Below are 22,365 nucleotides of genomic sequence, written 5' to 3' on the forward strand. Positions count from 1 at the left end.
AATCACAAAAACAATATGTAATGTAATATATATTATATTATTATATTATATTATATATTATAATATATTATTATTATTATAACAATAGCTTTAGTAATACAAAAGATGATACGTGGCATAGTTCAGTCAATACAGTTCATTTATGTTTCCTATGATTTACCATTCTCTGTATTGTTTTTTTTTACATAACTGTTACTATCACACGGGGGCAGTATTAACATTAACCACATCTGAATATAAAAAGACCAATCAGCATCCAGATTAAGTTCCCAGCACAGATATTTTTTTTCCAGTAGTTGATGATTTTACAGTACATGATTTTACATTTACCCAGTAATTATAATTCATGAAGTGTCATTTTACTTCCAATACTGCTGCTTTCTACACAGTAGCTGCTCTGTACACATGTGTGACTGGTCCTCATAAGTACATTATGGCACCAACGCTGTCACATACACCTGGATTTGCACGGGGTGTATGGGATGGGGTTGGCACGATGATGTCATCACGCTGGGTACTCGTATGTGGGCGTATCTGCATGTGGATGGACCCGCCTGGAGACAGATAGAGGAGTGGTGTCTTGGTTCCTAAGACCATCGGAAATATGTGTTTTCCAATGGTCTTAGGCGACCCCTGTAAAAGGGTCAGTCGATCCCCAAAGGGGTCACGACCCACAGGTTGAGAAAAGCTGCTCTAGGGCTTCTAACCAAACCAAACAGAGATAGGAAACAATGTACAGTACATAAATAACTTTCAAACATTATACAACATAGTCACTTACGAGTACAGACAGTAAAGGGCAGCAGATCCCTAAACTAGCTAAATGGCTGTTTCTGGCTTCATTGCTTTCACTGTTCCAAAATAAAGGTGCAAATGAAGCCAGAAATTCCTGTCTGTATACCTGTTCTGGCTATTGGAGACAGTGAAACAACATGCCAGCCAGGCAACTAGCAATTTTAGCAGGAAACGTAAGAAAACACCACCCTACACATTTTTTTCTGCACATATTTCTTATAAGTTATAGCTTTTTAGCTGCTGCTGCACTGGGTCACTCAACAGCAGGAAACTACTATATCAAATCCAACGAGTAGCAGGTCATCGTCTACTGGAATACTTAAACACAGACAAGTGCTGCTATGGACATCACAGACTCACAGCAGAGCCCCATCATTTTAGCTGCTGTAGTTGGAACCGTTTTATTCAGAATAAATTGTAGTCACTGGTAAACAACATCTGCTTTTTATTTTGGTACTTCAGTTAAAGTTTTTATAAGGAAGCTGCCTCATCAGTAAATGAAAAAAGACACTGGGCTTTTGTTCTTTCTAGACAGAACTAAGAAAAAAACACAAGATGGGTGGCCACCAGAAGATCATACAGAGATCTGAGAACATAGCTCCAACAAGCTATTATGCTAACTGAAAGTTTACACATGTTTTCAAAAATATTAAGCTTTAGACATAGCAGGGTATAAATGATACCAACGACCACTAAAAAAAAAAAATGGTAAAATAAAAATATCTAAATTATTTTAATGCTGTTAGGATTCTAAACAAGATGAAAGGTGAGGATGATAATGAAGATGGCAATGATGATAAATAAAACCGTATAAAGAAGTGTGTACTGGCAGGGTGTCCCAGTAGGGAGCAACAAAGCCATATATACACAGGAAGATTTCTGGTTTAAAACAACTCTAATTAATTGGGCAATGCACCAATTTTTAATCTTAATTACAACTTGGCTACATGGGGTTTCTTTTGTATTTCTAGTTCTAGATTTACAAATCTTTAAATTTCCATCCCGTTTCTGAATAAACATAGGGAACAAGCTTCACAAAACGTACTAGTAACAGTAAACTGTATTTATAAACTATGCTACAGAGGATAGTAATGCATTATTTTTTCTTTTTTTAAAAATGAAGCCCTATACATTAGTATGTTGGACCCATGTCATGTTGATATTAAGCAACCAGTGGGCTCTTCCCCACCTCTGTCTTTTGGAAGGAGGTACTAATAGTTGTGGTTGCATTATGTGAAACTTATCTGCCCTGCTTGAGATCAAATTTGTGTGGCTTGATCCTAGCAGTGCCGGGACAAGATCATCCAGCGCCCAGGGCAAAGATGCCAAACGGCGCCCCTTTCCCTGATTCATGATGTGCAATTTTAGAAGGTCCTACACTCAGTAAACCATTGTTCCCAGGGCTACTTCCCCTTCCACCCACCCCTTGTTCTGGCCCTGGATCCTAGAGTTATTCACTCTTCTCTTTACAAATTGTGCTGTCTTTCTTAAGCTTCTCTATAGACTTGGTGGGATTACATGTATGCAAGATCAGACTACCCTCAAGTAACTGGGTCTGGTAATGGGCACAGGAGCATGACAGCTGGGCTCAGCCAGTCATGTTTTTTTTGCTACATAGCAGGTCATGAGAAGGATAATCACAGTTGTCAGGGGCCTTCTCCAGATATGATATCACCACCTGATCTATCCAAAAAGGATAATATTGAGCAATTGTCATCTTGTATTTCATAGCCCAGTGACTGACAGACCTAGAAAGTTATTTACTTTTCCCATATTAGGCAACTTATATCATGATGATGTGAACCAGCCAACAAGACAAAACTAAAGCCTCGTACACACGCTACGAATTTCTGCCGACTGGTCGTCCGTCTTTTGTCCAGAGTGGTGTCTGTTGGTTGGAATGTGCTCTAGACTGCACACGAATTTTCCCGTACGACAGAATTCCAGAAGTGATGTCATGTGTTGGATTGCTTTGTATGTGTTCTTTCGTCTCTGAGCATGCCTAGTCTTGCTCATAAGATTTTTCCCCATCGAAATCTGTACTAATGAGACGAAAATCGGACGTGTTTTGACGGAGGACAAAAATTTTAATGCCTGCACACCAGGATTTTTTTGGCCGAAAAGTCGGAGTCGGCTGTCGGAGGCACCATACTAACAAGCCGAAAATCGGCAGATCGGTCGTCGGACGAAATTTCCCGGCCAAATTTCTTATCGTGTGTACGGGGCTTTACTCAAAGGCACAATTTGTTGAAGGAAGGCAGTCAATGGGATTGATTTACTAAAGGCAAATAGGCTTTTGACTTTGTAAGGCAAAATGCACTGTGCAAAGGAAGGGTCCCATGAGCTTAGTAAATGTGGTGAGATTTCACTTTGCAAAGAATACCCAATCAAGTAGAGGAAAATTAAAAAAAAAAAAAAAACAGCATTTTTGTTTGCTCCTGATTGGATGATGGCAGTTAGCAGAGCTTCACCTCATTCACTAAGCTCTGGGGATAATTCCCTTGCAACGTGAAGAGCCTATTTGCCTAACCCCAATACTTCAAGATCCTGTATAATCCTAACAGAACAAAAAAGCTGAAAAAAGCAGTATACAATGATGAGGATTTCAATGCATTTCTTCAATCAAATCCTTCACACAGAATGACCTGGAATGAATTAAATGCATGTTAACCTATTATGCAGTAAGATAAAATTTGAAATATGCATGTGCAGTTCTCTATATTTGTAAATTCTAATATTTATGTTAGAATTCTAACTTTCTTTTAGTCATTAACTACAACATAGGACATGATTTCATTAATTTAGGATCTAAATTATAATTATATATAAGATCCATTTTTTACCTTGCCTTCTAGTCTAGTGGCCTGCATGTTGATGAGATCATTTAAGCCCACTAAATGTAAAATTAAGCCATAACTTTCTGGCTTCATCTCTGTTCTGTCACATGAATTCTGCACCAAGGACATGCCAGTTTTCAGCACTACAGTGTTGCGGGCAATAATATATTCAATTTTAATTTATGGAACTCAAACAGCCAGTCAGAAGGTTAGGGGTGTCAGCACCAGGCACAATGTGCTGCTACATTTTGATGTAGTATCAGTTAAAATTGATAAATTATCACCATGAAGAACTTTTTATAACCGCCTTAGTATTAAATAATACAATGTTCTTTGTCAAGCACTATAGCTAAAAAAAGCCATTGGGCCTGACACCTAGGCTATCAGACAGCGTTATGGTGTGTAATCTCTATTGAAGTGATTGATTACATTATTTATGCTTTGCAAACCAACAGCAGCTGTAACCCCTTGCAGGGTTTGTTTAACTTCAAAGGATTTCCCTTTATTGTGGAGCATGCAGTGAGCCCTTATGGGTATGGCTCATTAAAATTAAAGGTGCATGTGTGTTGAATCAATAATAAATTGATTGCTCAGTAAGAAATAGCAGGGAACATTCATACCTCCTGCTAAAAAAGTCAACTTCTAGGATGCTCATAAATGACTCTCAAACTCTTTAACCACTTTACCACCGGAGGATTTTGCTGTCTTCCGTCCAGGCCACTTTTTGCGATTCGGCGCTGTGCGACTTTAACTGACAATTGCGCGGTCGTGCGACGCCGTACCCAAACGAAATTTACGTCCTTTTTTTCCCACAAACAGAGCTTTCTTTTGGTGGTATTTGATCACCTGTGCGATTTTTACTTTTTGCGCTATAAACAAAAAAAGAGCGTTTATTTTGAAAAAATAACAATATTTTTCACATTTTTTTATATGAAATTCCCCCCCAAAAAAATGTAAAAATCAAATTTTTTTTAAATTTTTGGCCAATTTGTTTTATGCTACCTATGTTTAGTAAAAAAAAATCGCAATAAGCGTATTTTGATTGGTTTGCGCAAAAGTTATTGCGTTTACTAACTAAGGGAAAGATTTCTGTCATTTTTGGTGTTTTTTTTTTAACGCGTAATGGCGGTGATCTGCGATTTTTTTTGCGGGACTGCGACATTGCGGCGGACAGATCGGACCCTTGACTGACATTTTTGACACTTTTGGGGGTACCAGTGACATTTCTACAGTAATCAGTGCTATATATATGCACTGTTACTGTAAAAATGACACTGGCAGGGAAGGGGTTAATTTTATTGGAGAGGGAGGGGTTAATGTATGCCTGGTGCTTACTGACGTGTGGGGGGGGAGGTGACTGTGTGACAGAAGGACAGATCGGATGTCCAGCTATGCTGAACACTCCGATCTGTCAGTCCCTGTCACTATGGAGATCCGCCCGCTGTGTTTACACACAGCGGGCGGATCTCCAGACTCGATCCCCGACGATCGGGGCAGAGCAGCGGCAATCGCCGCTGCTCCTCCCCTGGCCCGACTCCCGCTGTGAATGAACACAGCGGGAGCGAGCCTCCGGCGGCGCGCGAGCGCCGCCCACAAGGGGCGGAGTCCAGCGACGTAGGTCTACGTCGCTGGACGGGATCGCGGCACTTTGCCGCAGTAGCCTCAATGTAAGCGGGGCTAAAGTGGTTAAACTGGCCTTGAAATAAAACCTATGATGAAAATAATTTTGCAATAATAGCATACTAGAGGCTGACAATATTCAAAAAATGCTAATTAACTGGCTGCTTCAGTTCTCAGTACTTGCTGAATCACTGATTCTCAATAATACCATAGCTGATTAAAGTGGGAGTAAACTCCCATGTATGATTTTTACCTATAGGTAAGCTTATAATTAGGCTTACCTATAGATACTGTAAATATCTCCTAAATGGCGCATTTTTAGCAGATATTTACTGTATCTATAGGTAAGCCTTATTATAAGCTTACCTATAGGTAATAATCATACATGGGATAATTACTTTAGATGCAGCTTGTGACGTCACCGGCGCATGCGCTCCGAAGGAACAGCCTACCTATGCCATTCCTTCAAAGCCGTGCTGTAAAGAGACTATGGGCTCTTTCACACGGATCGGACCGCATTGCGATCCGCTCCGGCACTTTTTTTTTTTTTTTCACGGAGCGGATGACACTTGTGTCATCCACTCCGTATGTCTGCATATCATCCCATCCGTTTGCGGATGATATACGGACATAATGTATGTCTATGGGATTGCGGATGTCAGCGGATGACACCGCTGACATCCGATTTTGCATCCGTTCCCTTTTTTAAACAGAACAAAAATAGGATTCTGTTCCATTCCAAAAAACGGAACAGAACTGAAAGGACGAAAATGGTGGTCATCCGCTGACATCCGCAATGCCATTGACATACATTATGTCCGTATATCATCCGCAAAAAAATAGGATGATATACGGACATGGGGAACGCCCGTGTGAAAGGTCCCTAAGATGTCATCGCCAGCTCGGCCATTCATATCTTTGAAGCCTTCTAGCCCATAAAGAAGACCGGGTGAAGCTGGAAGCTCCTTCAGCGGTGACAGCGGTGTTTTCAGGTAAGTTTGTCATAATGTGCTAGTATGCTATGCACACTAGCACATTATGACTTAAACTGCCCAGGCCCTGTTTTTTGTTACACGGTTTACTACTGCTTTAAGTCATAATAAAACCCTATGCTACTAATCTGCACCCTTGCTCTTGTCCCCGAAAGTATGTAAAGCTATATTGCAGTAGAACAGCTAAGCAACTAGTGAGCTTAGTGAGTTCAAAAAACATGGTGCATGATCACCAATGATTAGCATTGATACTATTTTGCACCGTCATACAATTTAGAAGATATTCTTATCAGTATTATTTTTATTCAGAATTTTTATAGTACCAACAGTTTATAAAGTTCAGGAGTTTATTACATTATATGTAAAATATTTTGGGTATGGCCAGAAAAGTCTTTGCTCACAGAAGAAGTTAAATATATCTAAACCCAAAAATAAAACTACAACAAATATCAGCTTTCTTGTCCTTAGATGTGGGGTCTGCATTTGTTTTCTTTTTCAGCCTCTAAGTATTTTACAAGGTGATCCTGACAGTAACACCATTTCTCTATGTTCACTCACTGTACTGTATCTAAGGAGGAACAGCGTTGTCACCCTATGACAGGAAGTGTTTTAGGATTGTAGAACTTCTCCATCTCTCTTCTTCTCTATAATGTAGGAGAATGTGTTTTGTGGTCCACAGAGATTGCTGAAAATAATGATTACTGATAAGAGTCAGCAGAGGAAGAGTGAACAGGATCAGTTTACAATATTTCAGGATCAACTTTTTTTTTTTGCATTTACCAATGCAAATACAACAAAACTCTTTCAACTGTATATCAAAAAGGGAGATAATAAAAGAAAGTTAATTGTTAGAATTTATAAACATTTTAGTTGTAAGTCATAAAACACTGAAAAGTCTGTGGACACTGCAATTGCAAATCTCTCGTTTTTACCTGACTGTCATGTTGACATTCCTACAATCTACAATCACAAACTTTGAATCAATATGCAGATAAGGATGTCTGAGTTTCTCTGACCTTATAGATCTGCATACGTGTTCCAAGTTAGTGACTCAGAAAGCACTGAAATCATAGTCAGCATAGCAGCCTGGTAACAAAAGCTCTGAGGGGTTCTGATTTTGAATTCCACCCTACAAGTTCTTAACACCTCTATCTGAGCCAGGAAGCTCACAATGGTTTGTATCACTTATTGATTCCCTTCAGAAAGGACACCCAGATAAGTAGTGACAATGCAAAATGTGCAATTTCAGATGTATATTAGAGCCCATGTTAACATTTGGGCAGCCAGGCAAGGGAAAAAAATCAACTTTGGAATGGGACTAGATGCAGTTTTTGGTGGAAACAACATCAGATGTAGTGAAGGATGATGCAAGGTGAAACATTTTTATGGATCAAAGAGGAAGCAGATGAGGAGATAATAATGACAATGATGAAGGAGTTTAGAGGAGGGAGAAAATAAAGCTGTGGGTCTTAAAATGGTACTAAAGTCTAAATGGTTTTTACCCTAATGCATTCTCTGCATTAAGGTAAAAAATGTCAAACTACCTGTCTTGCCCCCCTCTGTCCCTAATCACTTACCTAACTCCATATCACCGCTCCAGTGCTGTCTCTGGCTCCAACACCACTCCCCTCACTGCTTTCACAGGAAAAACTCAGGGCAGTGGAGATATAGGCTCCTGCAACTGTTAGTCAAACTCCTCTGAGGAGGGAGTGGGGGCCTGGCTTACCAGTGCTGTGTGTGTCTTTGGATGCACACAGCCTGGTTCAGACCCAACGGGAGCACAAATGCACAAATGCCTCCAGTATCACTTCAAACTCAACTGGCAAGCTGTATGCTTGTCCATTTTGAACAAGACAAATGTATCAAGGAAAGAGATGCTCCTGTAAATATAGGCCGATTTCCCATGTTTTGTAGCTGCCAACAAAGGTCGGCCTCCAATATTGTGCCCTTCACTTTTGCTGTCACTTAGTATTTGGGACAGATTATCCAAGCCTCATACCTTTAAGTCACCCCATAGCTCATTAACTCCCTTCTTACGAAATAGGGACTTCATCCCGGGCCTCGCTCCTCTTTCCAGCAAGGGCTTTATGCACATAGCGGACCTATGTGATCATAAGGGAATGCTGTCTAAACAAACTTTGATAGAAAAGCACCAACTGCCGGACTCTGAACATTTTCGATACAACCAAAAAAAAAACATTACCTACATCCTTAGTCTCTTGTAACTATGTCCCCTATGGAATATTTATGTCACAAGTATGATAAAATCCGTCTGCATATATCTGAAATATACACTATTCTAACATACACCTCCGCTAGGCTGGCTACATGACCAAATGGGAACAGGACATTCAGGAAAGCCTTGAACTTGAAGATTCGAACTCGATTGCACAGGTTGCTTTGGGGTCATGCATCAACACTTCCATTATTGAAGCAAACTATAAAGTACTGCTGAGATGGTATTTGGTGCCGGCCAGATTGGCTGCTTATGTTCCGGGAGTTTCGTCTAAGTTCTTCAGGGGTCGTGGTCAGGAAGGGACAGAGTACCACATATGGTGGCAATATCCCAAAGTAAGGTGGTTTTGGATCAGAGTGTACAATTAAATTTTTACCCTTACACAAATGAATCTGATAAAATCCCCAAAGCACGCGTTACTGGGATGTAAAGTGGAGGAAGCCTCAAATAACCAGAGATGACTCCTCACTCTTATATTTGTCTCCACTAAAATTACTATAGCCAGAAATAATAAATCGGCTATCATACCATTCGATCAGCTTAAACACAAACTTTCCTGGCTTATGATAAACGAACGGTTAACAGCAACCTTACAGGATAAAATGAAGGTGTTCGAAAAGGTATAGGGTCTATGGATTAGATACTTGACCCATGATCCCCAGGCCATACTTTATGAGGGCCCCTTAAGGTTGGATGCGAACCATAGCGCAGAGTCCGTTCTCTTTCCCCCCCCTCCCCCCCCCCTTTTTCTTGCCTCTGTAATTGAGGGATTCGGACTGCGTAACTCCGCGGGTATAGAGAAGAGCGTCCTTCTCTACATGGTTGAGGGGCTTTGTACCTCCCAATGCGGAGAAGGTACTCCAAACTCCACCAAATCACATTGTTACTGAAAAATAGGAAGATACACAGCGACTTTTACGTTCTACAGTTTCTTTGCAAATTATACAATTATACTGCAGTTGATTGAAAAACAAGTTGCAAATTGCGGATTTATGTCTTAGGTGTGTGCTGAGAAAAGTGTTTCAGAGGGAATAACCCTTTACCAGTGTGAGGATTGCTGTTATATGTCTTTTGCTATATTATATAATTATTATTATTATTATTATATTATTATATAACCTTTTGTCTTTACTTTATATGTAATCCATTTTGTGGATATTACGTATTGTTCAAAACTAATGTTGGAATCTCTTGATTCTTTTATTTTGAGAAAACCTTTAATAAAAACTTTGAAACGTAAGAAAGAGTTGGCTACTGGATAGCCAATGTAGACCTCCACAATGACAGCAAACTCTTTGGAAAGGGAAGCTTAATTAGGTAATTAGCCTGCAGTCCCCTGCACCCAGCATTCAACTACAAGTATTGATTTGGAGGAGGAGGCCCATCTTTGCTACCCACTGCATCACCACTCTACTAATACTTAATACTAAAAATTGTCAGAAAATGGGGAGAGAAGTACTAAAACTGGACCACACAGAATCTGGTGCAGCTGTACAAAGTAACCAATCATCTTCTAACTTCAGCTTGTTCAATTAAGCTTTGGCAATAAAACCTATAAGCTGATTGGTTACTATGCACAGCTGCAACAGTTTCTGTGTGCACTAGATTTAATAAATCACCCGCACTATGTCTAGCTAAAGCACTACAATGAGGCATCCACCTAAACGAAAAATAGCACTGTGAAAAAAATAGTCACAGCAAATCTAAACTGCATTCTGCTAAAATGTCTGTGTAGCCTTCTGTGTCCGCATATTTAAAAACTGTGGCCCATTTTGGCTATGATTTCCAAAGAAGAACTGTGCTGCCCACTCTTCAGTATCCTCTCTGAAAGAGTATTCAAATCTTATGGTAATTTTTCACCCCAAATCGCAACTGTTCGCCTTTAGCGCCACCCCCCCCCGGAGGGGCCACAGTAGATTTAACAGGTTCCTTCCTAAAGCAGTGCAGGGACAGCCAGACGCACAACAACAATCTTTTCACTCTGGCTCAGTAAACAGTCTAGGAGATGCGGTTTTTGTATTTATTGCTGAAGAAACTTAGAATAGGAGGAGATATGGGGTGATGTGGGATACTCCAAACTGTTTAAGCATTGTTAGCAGAGGACACTTCTTTCTTTGTACCAGTAGCACAAGTACAAGTAAACTGAAGCAGTCTATGGGTTCACGGCTGGAGACCATGAAGTAGGTTTGAGTACAAGTGCAGGTAGACTGGAACAGTTTATAGGTTCATGGCTGGGGACCATGAAGCAGATTTAAGCACAAACTGAGGTAGACTTGAACAGTCTATAAGTTCATGGCTGGGGATCATGAGTAGGTTTTGCTCACATAATCCTGGAACAGGATCAGTTCGTAGGTGCAGCCTCTTGTAGAGCAGTCCAGCATTCAATAAAAAAGGCTCTAGGGGCAAGCACCTCAACACACAGCTCCTAGCACCATTCCCCTAACAGGGGGAAAAAAAGAACAATCTCCATAGGGCCCCAGACTTTTTAGCAGCATCTCACCCACCGTCTGAGCACACCTCCCCAGGAATGTGAATTCTCCCTCCCCTCCACAAGCTCCACTGCCAGAAAGGGTGCTGTCACCAAAATGCTCATTCAGAAAGCTCTGTAGCTAACAGGTGGATCAAAGCAGCTCACTGATAAGCTCCAAATGTATGGGAACTAAAAAGTGACTTTAGCCTCAAATCCTCTCAATACTCATGACCCCTGCCGTGTTTTGCCCCGCCACAGGGCTTAGTCAATAAATAAAGTATATTTATTTGTAGTTATACAATTTATTTAGGTATAAATGTCTTGTTGAATAGATTTGGATTTCACTTTTTTTATTGTATTGCAAGTTTTTTATTGGATACTTATGTTAACTGAATTGATAATTCATCACATATGTTTTTTACATGTTTCACTTTGAGTATAAGAGCCCTTAATTACGTGTTTATTATTTTCTCAATGTTCATTCACTGTACCGGGGGGAACTGCAAGGGATCGGTTCCAGTAAACGCCACCCCCGCCGCACCAATTACCCCCTCTTGTCCAGGTTCCCCTTCCTTCTACTTGTCAGCTGTTGAACTGGTAAGGCCCAGGCCTCGTACAGGAAAACCAGTGGTGCCCCCTTATCATCGGCCCTGATTCCAGATATTAGGTTGATTAAAACAATATGTCTAAACAGATAATTATAAGAAAATTGGATGCATGTATGGCCAATAGTCTATGAGCCTAGTACAGTCACATAAGCCCTAAATAAACTAGGCTCAATCAACAACTGATCTAATAATCTATCTTGAATTCCAGTAACAAGATTCCCTTTCACTGTTCACTCTGCCAGCCTGTTGCCACTGTTCACTCTGCCAGCCCTCCATCTCCCTCTCACTGCAATGGGTTTGAATACCAAAGGCAAATATGCTTTTTTGCTTTCAAAGTGAACTTTTACTTTGCAAGGATATTTTCCCATATGTTATAAACATTCACTTTGCAAAGATTAACACATCACATGCAAGGAAAATAAAAAATACAGTAATTTTTCTTGCACATAATCTGAAGATGGAAGTCAGAAGAACTTCCCTCGTTAACTAAACTAAGAGGAAAGTCCCTTGCAAAGTGAACATATTTGCCTTTAGTAAATACAGCCCCTTGCTTCATTCTTCCTGCTAAATTCTGAACATCTCCTTTAGGGATAACTGCATAGTAGGGTGAGGCCTGTTATGAAAGCTTTATAAGCAGATGAACAGAAAATTAATTGCAGAGACTGGTAATTCAGCTTTCCAGAATGTATTGACATCACAGTTAAATTTTTTTAGTGCTGTATATCCCTTGAATTTTATTTTGTTTAAAGCCTTTAAAAATTGTAGCCATCCAAAAATAGCTTGAGTGAGAAGTCTGCTTTCGATCAAAAAGATTATAGTATATAGCAAACCATTTTCTTCCAGGGTGTTTAGATTATACATACAACTTCTTTATGTGTAACTGCAAAGAGATTCAACAATAGTTGAAGAAAACTTTTTTTCAAGAAGAAATAGGGCGTAGAGAACATTCTTAAGATTTACAAAGGAAATATATTTCATATATTCATGTGAAAAAATATTGAAGTTTTGTAAAGGCTAAGAAAACAGAAAGGTTAATGGAAGTTTCAGCTACTTTCCTTATAAGTCCTCACTAAGACAACTGGCATCTGTCCAATCCAAACTGATTCAAAAATAGCACTCTCATAAGAAACAGAAAAGATAACAAATGCTTCAGACAGAATTCAGAGCATAATACATGACTGATGTTCAGCTTTGTATTATGTAACTTGTTATAGTATATTTAACATTGGAAACATTCAAACCTTACTTTGTCTGCTACTTTACTATATACTGCATAGGTAAGTTAATTGGCTCCTGTCTAAATTGGCCCTAGTATATGTATGTATGAATTGTTAGGGACCTTAGATTGTAAGCTCCTTGAGGGCAGGGACTGTTTTGAATGTACAATATATTTGTGTAAACAGCTGTTTAAAATGACAGTGCTATACAGGTTCATCTCATTAGAAAATTAGAATATCAATAAAAAGTTAATTTATTTCAGTAATTCAATTCAAAAAGTGAAACTAGTATATTTTTATATAGATGTGTTAAACACAGAGTGAAATATTTCAAGCATTTCTTGAAATAAATCATCACAGACTGTGGAAACTTCACACTGGACCTCATGCAACTTGGATTCATTATATGCCTCTCCACTCTTCCTCCAGATTGTGGGCAAAATATTCCATAGTCCGCGATGATTTGGGGAGCCATGTCATCTGCTGGTGTTGGTCCACTTTGTTTAATCAAGTCAGCACAGCCCTCTACCAGGAAATTCTAGAGCACTTCATGCTTCCTTCTGCTGACCAGCTTTATGGAGATGCTCATTTCATTTTCCAGCAGGACTTTGCACCTGCCCACACTGCCAAAACTGGCAATACCTGGTTTAATGATCATGTTATCACTCTGCTTGATTGGCCAGCAATCTCATCTGACCTAAACCCCATAGAGAATCTGTGGGGTATTGTCAAGAGGAAGATGAGAGACACCAGACTCAACAATGCAGACAAGCTGGAGGCCGCTATCAAAGCAACCTGGGCTTCCATAACACCTCAGCAGTGTCACAGGTTGATCGCCTTCATGCCACGATACACTGATGCAGTAATTAATTTAAAAGGAGCCCCGACCAAGTATTGAGTGCATACTATATTGTACATGGATATACTTTTCAGTGATCCAACATTTCTGTTTTGAAAATCCTTTTTTTTTTTATTGGTCTTATGTAATATTCTAATTTTCTGAGATACTGAGTTTTGGGTTTTCACTAGTTGTAAGCCATAATCTTTAAAATTAATAGATACAAATGCTTGAAATATATCACTCTATGTGTATTGCATCTATATAAAATATAGAGTTTCACTTTTTGAATTTAATTGAATTAATATAACTTTTTGATGATATTCTAATTTTATGAGATGCACCTTTTATAAATAAATAAATGTATAACAGCAGACCTTTCTCCAGACCATTACAAATAAATAATGTTACCATGCAAAGGGTTGTAAAAAGACTTCACATAAAAACTCTTCCTTACAGGCATTTCTTTCCAAGAATTTTCCCACTTCTCTTTTCTACAGCACTCTCCTCCCAACAGTCTTTTTAAAAAGGGAAGAGAAAACCCATCCCCTTACCCATGTTACATTAGACATAATCTAAGTAAAGAAAAAAAAAATCCTTTGCCAGAAATCTTGTGAGATTTTGCAGTGTATCAATTACATTTCCCAGGAAGACACTGGATGAGTTAGCTTTCCAACATATATTACTGTTTGACTGGCAATATGACAATAATTTACACATTTAGATATGTAAAATCAGGAACTAACACCTATTCAGGCTTCCTGACACCAACAGTGGGGTTATGTACTGTAACTGAGACAAGATGGCACCAAAACACTTTTACACATCCCATCCTGCTCTTGGACAATCAGTGTTTACACATTCCATGTTAATTGGACTAAGTTGTCTTACAGCCCATTCACACTGCCGCGACAGTATTTTGTGGGGCGACCTGTGAAGTCGCGGTGCACAGAGTGCACCGCGACCTCGGCGCGACTTGCACGGACTTCATATAATAGAAGTCAATGCAAGTCGCCTCCAGGTCGCCCCAAAGTAGTACAGGACCCTTTTTCTAAGTCGGAGCGACTTGTGTCGCTCCTATTAGAACGGGTCCTGTACTATTCAATGGCAAGCGACCTACCGTGACTTGTCAGGTGACCAAAGAAACCAAAACAAAGAAATTAAGTTAGGTGTAATACAATGGAATGGCACAGGGAAAAAGTATTTAACACATGAAAAATCTGAGATGTAAAAAGGCAAGGAAAGCCAAGACACCAATTGAAATCTATCAGTAATTAGAAAGCAAGATGGTACAACCATCATGGTTTTTTCCATTTATTTATCTATTAAAGAATCTAGTATTGGTATGAAGGCTCCTTGATCTACAAGAAAAGGGAGACCGGACTATTGGAAGCATGGCATGATAATGGTTGCTCCTATATAAAAACGAAATTCCCCCACCCCAGTTATAAATGGGGTAGCTAATGGCTGTTCTACTGGGGTAGGGGTATTGGGGATTGCTGATACATTTAAGTGTCTGTGAGGGGAGGAATACCGACCTTTGAGCTGTGAAAGCCACAAGGAAGGTTCCCATTCTCCATGTATTTACTTGTTGTTACATGATTATTCACAGATATTAAGTGGCCCCTGTCCTAAACCTCTGTAAATTCTGTTTAGTAGAATGCTCTTCTGGAAAATATGATTAAAGCATGTTTATAATTAAATCCAAGCTTTCTTAGTTGAAATATTCCACCCTCTGTCCCTCCAACCCCCACAGGGATAATCTTTAGGTGCTGCAGGTGTTATTACAGCCGCTGGACCTGCCATAAGAACTTGTTAGCTGAGTATTCCTGCCCTTTCTGCCCCCCCCTCCTCTAATCATAGAAGCTGTACTATAGCTTCCATCAGTAAAAACAATCTATGAGTGGAGGAGGTAGATCTTTCATTCAACCACCCAATGCTCCATTCATAGAGTGCTTTTCATTTATGGAAGCTAAATGTAGCACACCCCCTAAGAAGGTGCAAGTAGAATGGGATCCCCCACCCTGCACAACCAGGCACACTGAATTTCCAGGCATGCAAAGTCAGAGAACAGTTCATGACTTTGTTTTTTTTTTGTTTGTTTATTGAGGGCAATAAACTTAGATAGGAATGGGAGATTATGGGATGTCCATTCGACTTCAGAACAAACTTCAGGGACAACTCTTCCTAGATACAGTCCTATATACAGTCTCTGTATACAGCTTTACTTCTTCCTCCAGCACACACTTTCTTGCAGAACCCAGCTATGTCACCCTGTAATGGTTTTGAAGCCAAGGCCCATTATAGGCAGGGACTCGCAGTCCCTATACTTGAAGAACAGATTGGGTGACACAGCTCACACTTTCCAAGCACATCCTCTTTGTGGTCACTCATTCCAGCACCACCTCTTCAGGTACTGCCAACCTGCCTGGCTGCAGCTGCCCCTCCAGGCTAACTTCTTCCCACAGCTCTCCCAACTGACACCTACCAGCCCACCCGACTGAATCTCAGGAGATCTCCCAGACGTACTGACCTGTTCCTGTTGTCCTCTCACTTGCTCCTGTGCCTCCAAGAAAGGCTTCCTCCATGTGTGTTGGGGGATCCTCCCAGCACCCAAGCCCCAGGCCTGAAGTCACCCCCCCCCCCCAGACTAGGGGTGCCCTCAAGGGCCATCAACAGCCTCCTCAGCACTCCATCTCTATCTTCCAGCGGACTGCCCCTGCTGGCATGACTCATACTTATTTATAAGGTGAGCTGCCCCCTGCCAGCCCTTTTTGCTGGGGGATTGACCAGGGTCCTCATAAATATGCATGACAGCCCCTCCTAGCCTCCACCCACTACATCTAGAACATTCTCCAATGTTCTAGAAAACAGGGGAAGGCACCAGAAGAGCAGTCAGATCAGTCATCCAGCCCCTGAGTCACTAAACCCTGACCCAGATTCACAACCTAGGCCTGGCTCTCAGCCAAACCAATTTACCTACACTAACAACTAAACTATTTACATATAGCACACTAGAGGGTGCTACATATAGTACAGCTTTTATTAATGGAAGAGGGGGACAAATGAGTGCTTATGAAAGGTCCACAAGTTGTATTTAATCCCACCAAAAGATTGCTACTACAGGAGTATGTGAAGGTAGGGAGGGGGGAAGAGGAGAGACGATTTAAACTAAGACAGCAGCCACCAGCACAAGGGACACTTCTCACTAAAGGTACTGTCCCTTATGCTGATTAAAAAACAAAAAACAAAATAAAAGGTAGCCTTTAGGATAGGTGTTTATGTTATGTTTACATACCTGGGTGCTCAGAGTTTATCTGTAACAGAGTACTTCTGGTAAGAAGCAGATCTATTCTGCAGAATAGCAGGGATCAAGAGCTGTATTCTGGCAAAGTTTTAAATCTTCTTTTCATTCTCAACAGTACAAAAATTGCATATATTTTTGAATTTTATTTGATATCTTTTTTTTAAGGAATGCCTTACTTTACCGTTCTGAGCAGTTAAACATTATGGCTCAGCTGGAATAGCAGGCATACATGCATAGCAGACACACAAGCATAGCAGGCTATACACAGAAAAATGAGTAACAAAAAGAAAATAGGAATAAAAGTAGAGCAGTTCCCACAGTGCCCAATTATTTTTGGTCTGAAAAAATGGAGGTACAGCAAAATTAATTCTGTGATTCTAATAGAAACCTATACCAGAAAAATTGCTAAGTGACATGGCACAATCTAGGAATCAAATCGGTGTACATCATAGACAAAGAAAGTGAAATATAATATACTAGTTCTTTATAACCTTTTAATATACTTACTCTGAGGCTGTTGTCCATACTTAACATACGATTTTATGCTTTTAATGTCTCCAAACTGTAGGACTGTGTACCCAAGGCGAGCCAGGATCCTTTTATATAGAGTGTATTCCTCATTACTGAATTTGGCATATGTATATATTAAGACTCTTCTTTGAGCACTGGAAACCAATTTCTCCTTCTTATTTTCTTCATACTGTTGAAAAAATAAATAAGTAATAATAATAATATATTTGTGACAATGTCAAGATTGTGCACTATGGGAGGTCAAGCACAGATTGTGTAGTCCATATTAGGTTATATTTTTAATTAAAACTGGTCTTACCTATCTATTACAATAAAGTTGATGAAACTTAAACTGAGCCGCCTGATTTTATTTATGTGATCCAACCCGTGCCATGAACCTCATTTTACTAGGAGATTGCTGTATTATGTAATCTTTGTTTTTCTTAATGTTTTTAACTGTGCACTGTTTAAAATTGTATTGCTCTACTGAGCTGATAATCCCTGAAAAGTAAAGGTTAAAGCTGCTGACCAGGTTTTCCCAGGCTTTTTTGGGAATAGCTCCTTTTGCTGGAGCAAACATATAAAAAGCAGGGAACCAACTCCAGGTGTGGGCTCTATCTATTGGAAGGGAACAGAAGCTGTGCTAGGATGTGGTTGCCACCTTGCTTTATATCACCCCTTGGCGGGAACCCAGTTGGGGTTCCATAGACATGGACTTGTGCTATTTCTAAGAACTTACAGGACTCTGCAGACTTTCAACTAGGGTATAACCACCTCAATGGGCAGGGGCATCAAGGGGCACACATAAGATAAGAATGATTTATATGAACTGTCAAGCTGTAATTGTTTATTTATACTTCAACAACTTTATTAAAAGAACTCTGTTGTTACACACTGGTGCCTGGTCTAAAGTCACTTTAGTACAACTGTAAAGGGGTGCATGTATTTATGGTGTATCAGGTAATATGCTTAACACCAAGGGACAAAACACTACAGCCGTGGCTAAAAGTTTTGAGAATCACACAAATATTAATTTTCACAAAGTCTGTTGCTTCAGTATTTTAGATCTTTTTGTCAGATGTTACTATGGTATACCGAAGTATAATTACTAGTAAAGTTTCAAAGGCTTTAATTGACAATTGCATTAAGTATATGCAAAGAGTCAATACTTGCAGTGTTGACCTTTCTTTTTCAAGACCTCTGCAATGTGCCCTGGCATGCTGTCAATCAACTTCTGGGCCACATCCCATCCTGACTGATGGCAGCCCATTCTTGCATAATCAATGCTTGGAATTTGTCAGAATTTGTGTTTTTTTTTTTTTTTTTTGTTCACCCGCCTATTGAGGGTTGACCACAAGTTTTCATTGGGATTGGGGTCTGGGGAGTTTCCTGGACATGGACCCAAAATTTCAATATTTTGTTCCCCAAGCCACTCGGATATCACTTTTTGCTTATGGCAAAGTGCTCCATCACGATGGAAAATACATTGTTTGTCACCAAAAGGTTCTTTTATATTTTGGAGAAGTTGCTAGCAGAGGCTGTTTTTGTACCATTCTTTATTCATGGCTAGGTTCTTAGGCGAAATTGTGAGTGAGCCCACTCCCTTGGCTGAGAAGCAACCTCACACATTAATGATTTCAGAATGCTTTATTATTGGCATGACACAGGACTGAGGGTAGTGCTCACCTTTTCTTCTGCCCCAAACAATCAGAAAGGGGATTCATCAGAGAAAATGACTTTACTCCAGTCCTCAGCAGTCCAATCTCTGTACCTTTTGCAAAATATAAGTCTGTCTCTGATGTTTTTCCTGAAGAGAAGTGGCTTCTTTACTGCCCTTCTTGACACCAGGCTATCCTCCAAAAGTCTTTGCCTCACTGTGTGTGCAGATGCACTCACACCTGCCTGCTGCCATTCCTGAGAAAGCTCTGCACTTCTAGTGCCCCGATCTTGCAGCTGAATTAACTGTAGGAGACAGTCCTGGGCTGCCTGAACTTTCTTGAATGCCCTTAAGCCTTCTTCACAAATGCAGTGGAAATGTTTTTAATGGGATTAAGTTCATTTTCATGGCAAAGAGGAAATTTGCAATAAAATTGCAATTCATCTGATCACTCTTCATAATATTCCGCAGTATATTTGCCATCGTAAAAATGGAGGCAGCAGACGTTGTGAAAATTATTATTTGTGTTATTCTCATAACTTTTGGCCATGGCTCTACAAAAGAAGATGCAGTAAAGATGACTAACCTGCAGGAGAGCAAACCAGGGAAGGTTATATTGCTGTTGCCAATGACTACAGTACTAGTATCTATGTGCATAAGCAACTCTCCAGTCGGGAAGCGGAGGTGACCTGCCATAGGTGATGGAAGGTCCCGGAAGTGAAGTGAATGTTTGGATATAGGACAAGAAGTGAAAGGAAGAAACTCCAAAGTGAAGGAATCTCTAGTTGTCATGAGGGTCAGCAAAATTAGTGTCCCCATTGGAAAAACATTTTTTTTTGTGATTAGGATGGGTACTCTGTTATTTGCCTCAAACTTTTCCTAAAAAATCAAAGCCCCCCTAACACACCAGTTAAGTGTACAAACGTATAATATTATAGGAAATCAATAAAGGTAATACTTAGTAGCCAGCAGTTGCGCTATATCAAGGAGGCAACAAACCAGGTAAAGGCATACCTAATATATTGTCATTCAATATGGTCTGTAACTAGGGAAGCATAAAATGAATTACCAATGGTAATAACGCAATTTAGCAAACAAAGTAATTATCAGTAAGGACTAGACATAAGATGACATTTGGCATCCAGATCATCATAAACAGTAGCAATGCCACCTCAAATGCAGCCAGTGAGCATTAGTAAAGTTTAATCTACTAAGTTCTGGAACTCTACTGCCAAAGAGTATTTATGGTGGCAATGTTAGTCCTAAACTGACTGGGTATGCACTGTCCAAAAGAAAAGGAGGATGGTAGAGGAGGAGGGGGGCAGGCGAACAAAGGGTACTTGCAGAATAATTATTACAGGAGTGGCAGTAATTTGAGATGTTCTTCTGCCAGATATTATTGAGGCCCATTAAGAGAGTTGGTGCACTGCATGCAGCATAGGTACAGGTGCAAGGTAAATGTATATAACAACTCAGCCTAGCTCCACCCCACTGTCAAGGAATAGAGAGCTGAGTGTCGGTGCTCAGGCTGAAATGTCCAGACCATTAAATGTTTAAAGAAAGCCGGCACACAAAAGCTTCTTTTTTGCAAGTATTTATTCCAGCACTGACAGCAGTAGCAACATGAAAGATGCTAACGCATTTTGGCTTAAAGCCTTCCTCATAGCAAAGAAATATACAATAAAATCAAACTTATATAGTAACAAAGTGCTCCTTAAGCTAGGAGCAGTACATACCTAATACCTAATATCCTACTGCACAGTGACTATTGGGATCTGTAATGTAAGGAGCCTATTGGCCCCGTTATATGGCTGCCATCTCAAACTACAGCTCCCAGGATTCTCAGTGCTCTGCATAAAAGTCTATGAGCTTGCTTGGCTTTAGCACTCCCCCTGCTGCCCGGAGGAGAGTGGTGCAGCATTGCATCAGTATCGTAGTAGAGGGAGAGAAGCATAAAAGGCAATGTCTCCTTCTTAATATTGCTGTAGCCCATTACCTGGGTACAGCGATAAGGCTTAACATGACAAATAGAGAGAGTAAATCTCCCTAACAGTGTAACAGACAGCAATAAAATCTGACAGGTGTTCTAATCCATCTTCACTTTTTCCAAAACAAAAGAAAAAGATTTGACTTAAGTAATAGTTTAAACCCAAAAATAAAAAAAATAATTTATTGTGGCTTATCAATTTTTAGATGTGATCACTGCATGCTCAGCTTTTATTTATTAATGCTAAGCAATTATTCATCTAAATCTGCTTGTGTCTCCAACACTACCTTCTTCCCAGGTTGACAATGCTGCTTTCCAAATTTCCTTCATTCAGAGTGGAGACACCCTAAGACAAGAAGTGTGCTACTGGGCAGATCACCAGGTGAAAATAAGAAAGAAAAAAAAACTAAGGCAGCCACTACACTTAACCACTTGCCATCTGGAAGTGACCATGACCGCTGGCCATGACCACTGGGTCCTCAGCATCACGGATTGGGGTAAAGGGCCAATGACAGTGACCCCTACCTGGTGATCACTCTGCCCAATGACAGAGCAATCGCTGTCAACAAACCTGTGTCATGTCTCGTTCAGCTCCTCTCCTCACAGCATGAGGCTGCTTGATTTTTTCCCTTGCTTAATTGTGCCCACAGTGCTTTACAGCAGTGTTTCTCAACTCCGGTCCTCAGGGCACACTAACAGGCCAGGTTTGTAAGAAAACTGAAATACATCACAGGTGATATCATTTGCTGCTCAGTGATTGCAGTATTCTAGTCTGCATCTCCCCAAGGTAATACTTAAAATCTGGCCTGTTAGTGTGCCCTGAGGACCGGAGTTGAGAAACACTGCTTTACAGTACCATATCAGTTCCCACAGTGCAACATCAGCCCCCACAGTGCCATTACAGTGCCACATCAGTGCCCTACAGTGCCATCACAGTGCCACATCAGTGCCATCACAGTGCCACTACAGTTCCCATTAGTGCCACATCAGTGCCACCCCATCTGTGGATCCTCGTTAGCGCCCGTCAGTGCCATAAAAATGTGTAAAAAATGCGTTTTCATTTTCTTTCCTCATTTCCGAAAAACAATGACATGTGCAAAAGACTCATTATGCCTCATAGAATATACATTGGGGTGTTTGCTTTCCAAAATGGGGTCATTTTGTGGGCTTTGACAGTGCTCCCTGCATGTTGGGCCTCTGTATGTGGCCAGGCTGTGAAAAACTCTTACACATGTGGTATCGCCATACTCAGGAGCAGTAGCAGAATGTGTTTTGGGATGTAGTTGCAAGT

The 22,365-nt window shown here is 40.3% G+C and overlaps 1 protein-coding gene across 1 annotated transcript in view; it reads right to left on the minus strand.

Moving 5' to 3' along the window:
- CPED1 (cadherin like and PC-esterase domain containing 1) overlaps window positions 1-22,365 on the minus strand; it is a 459,182-nt gene that overhangs the window by 379,875 nt on the left and 56,942 nt on the right. The window contains exon 2 of the mRNA XM_082256067.1: window positions 17,428-17,620. Coding sequence (XP_082112193.1) covers window positions 17,428-17,620 — 193 coding nt within the window. The remainder of the gene's footprint in view (window positions 1-17,427; window positions 17,621-22,365) is intronic.

Source organism: Pelophylax lessonae, assembly GCF_965119305.1.
Source record: "Pelophylax lessonae genome assembly, chromosome: 4".
Classification (NCBI taxonomy): domain Eukaryota; kingdom Metazoa; phylum Chordata; class Amphibia; order Anura; family Ranidae; genus Pelophylax; species Pelophylax lessonae.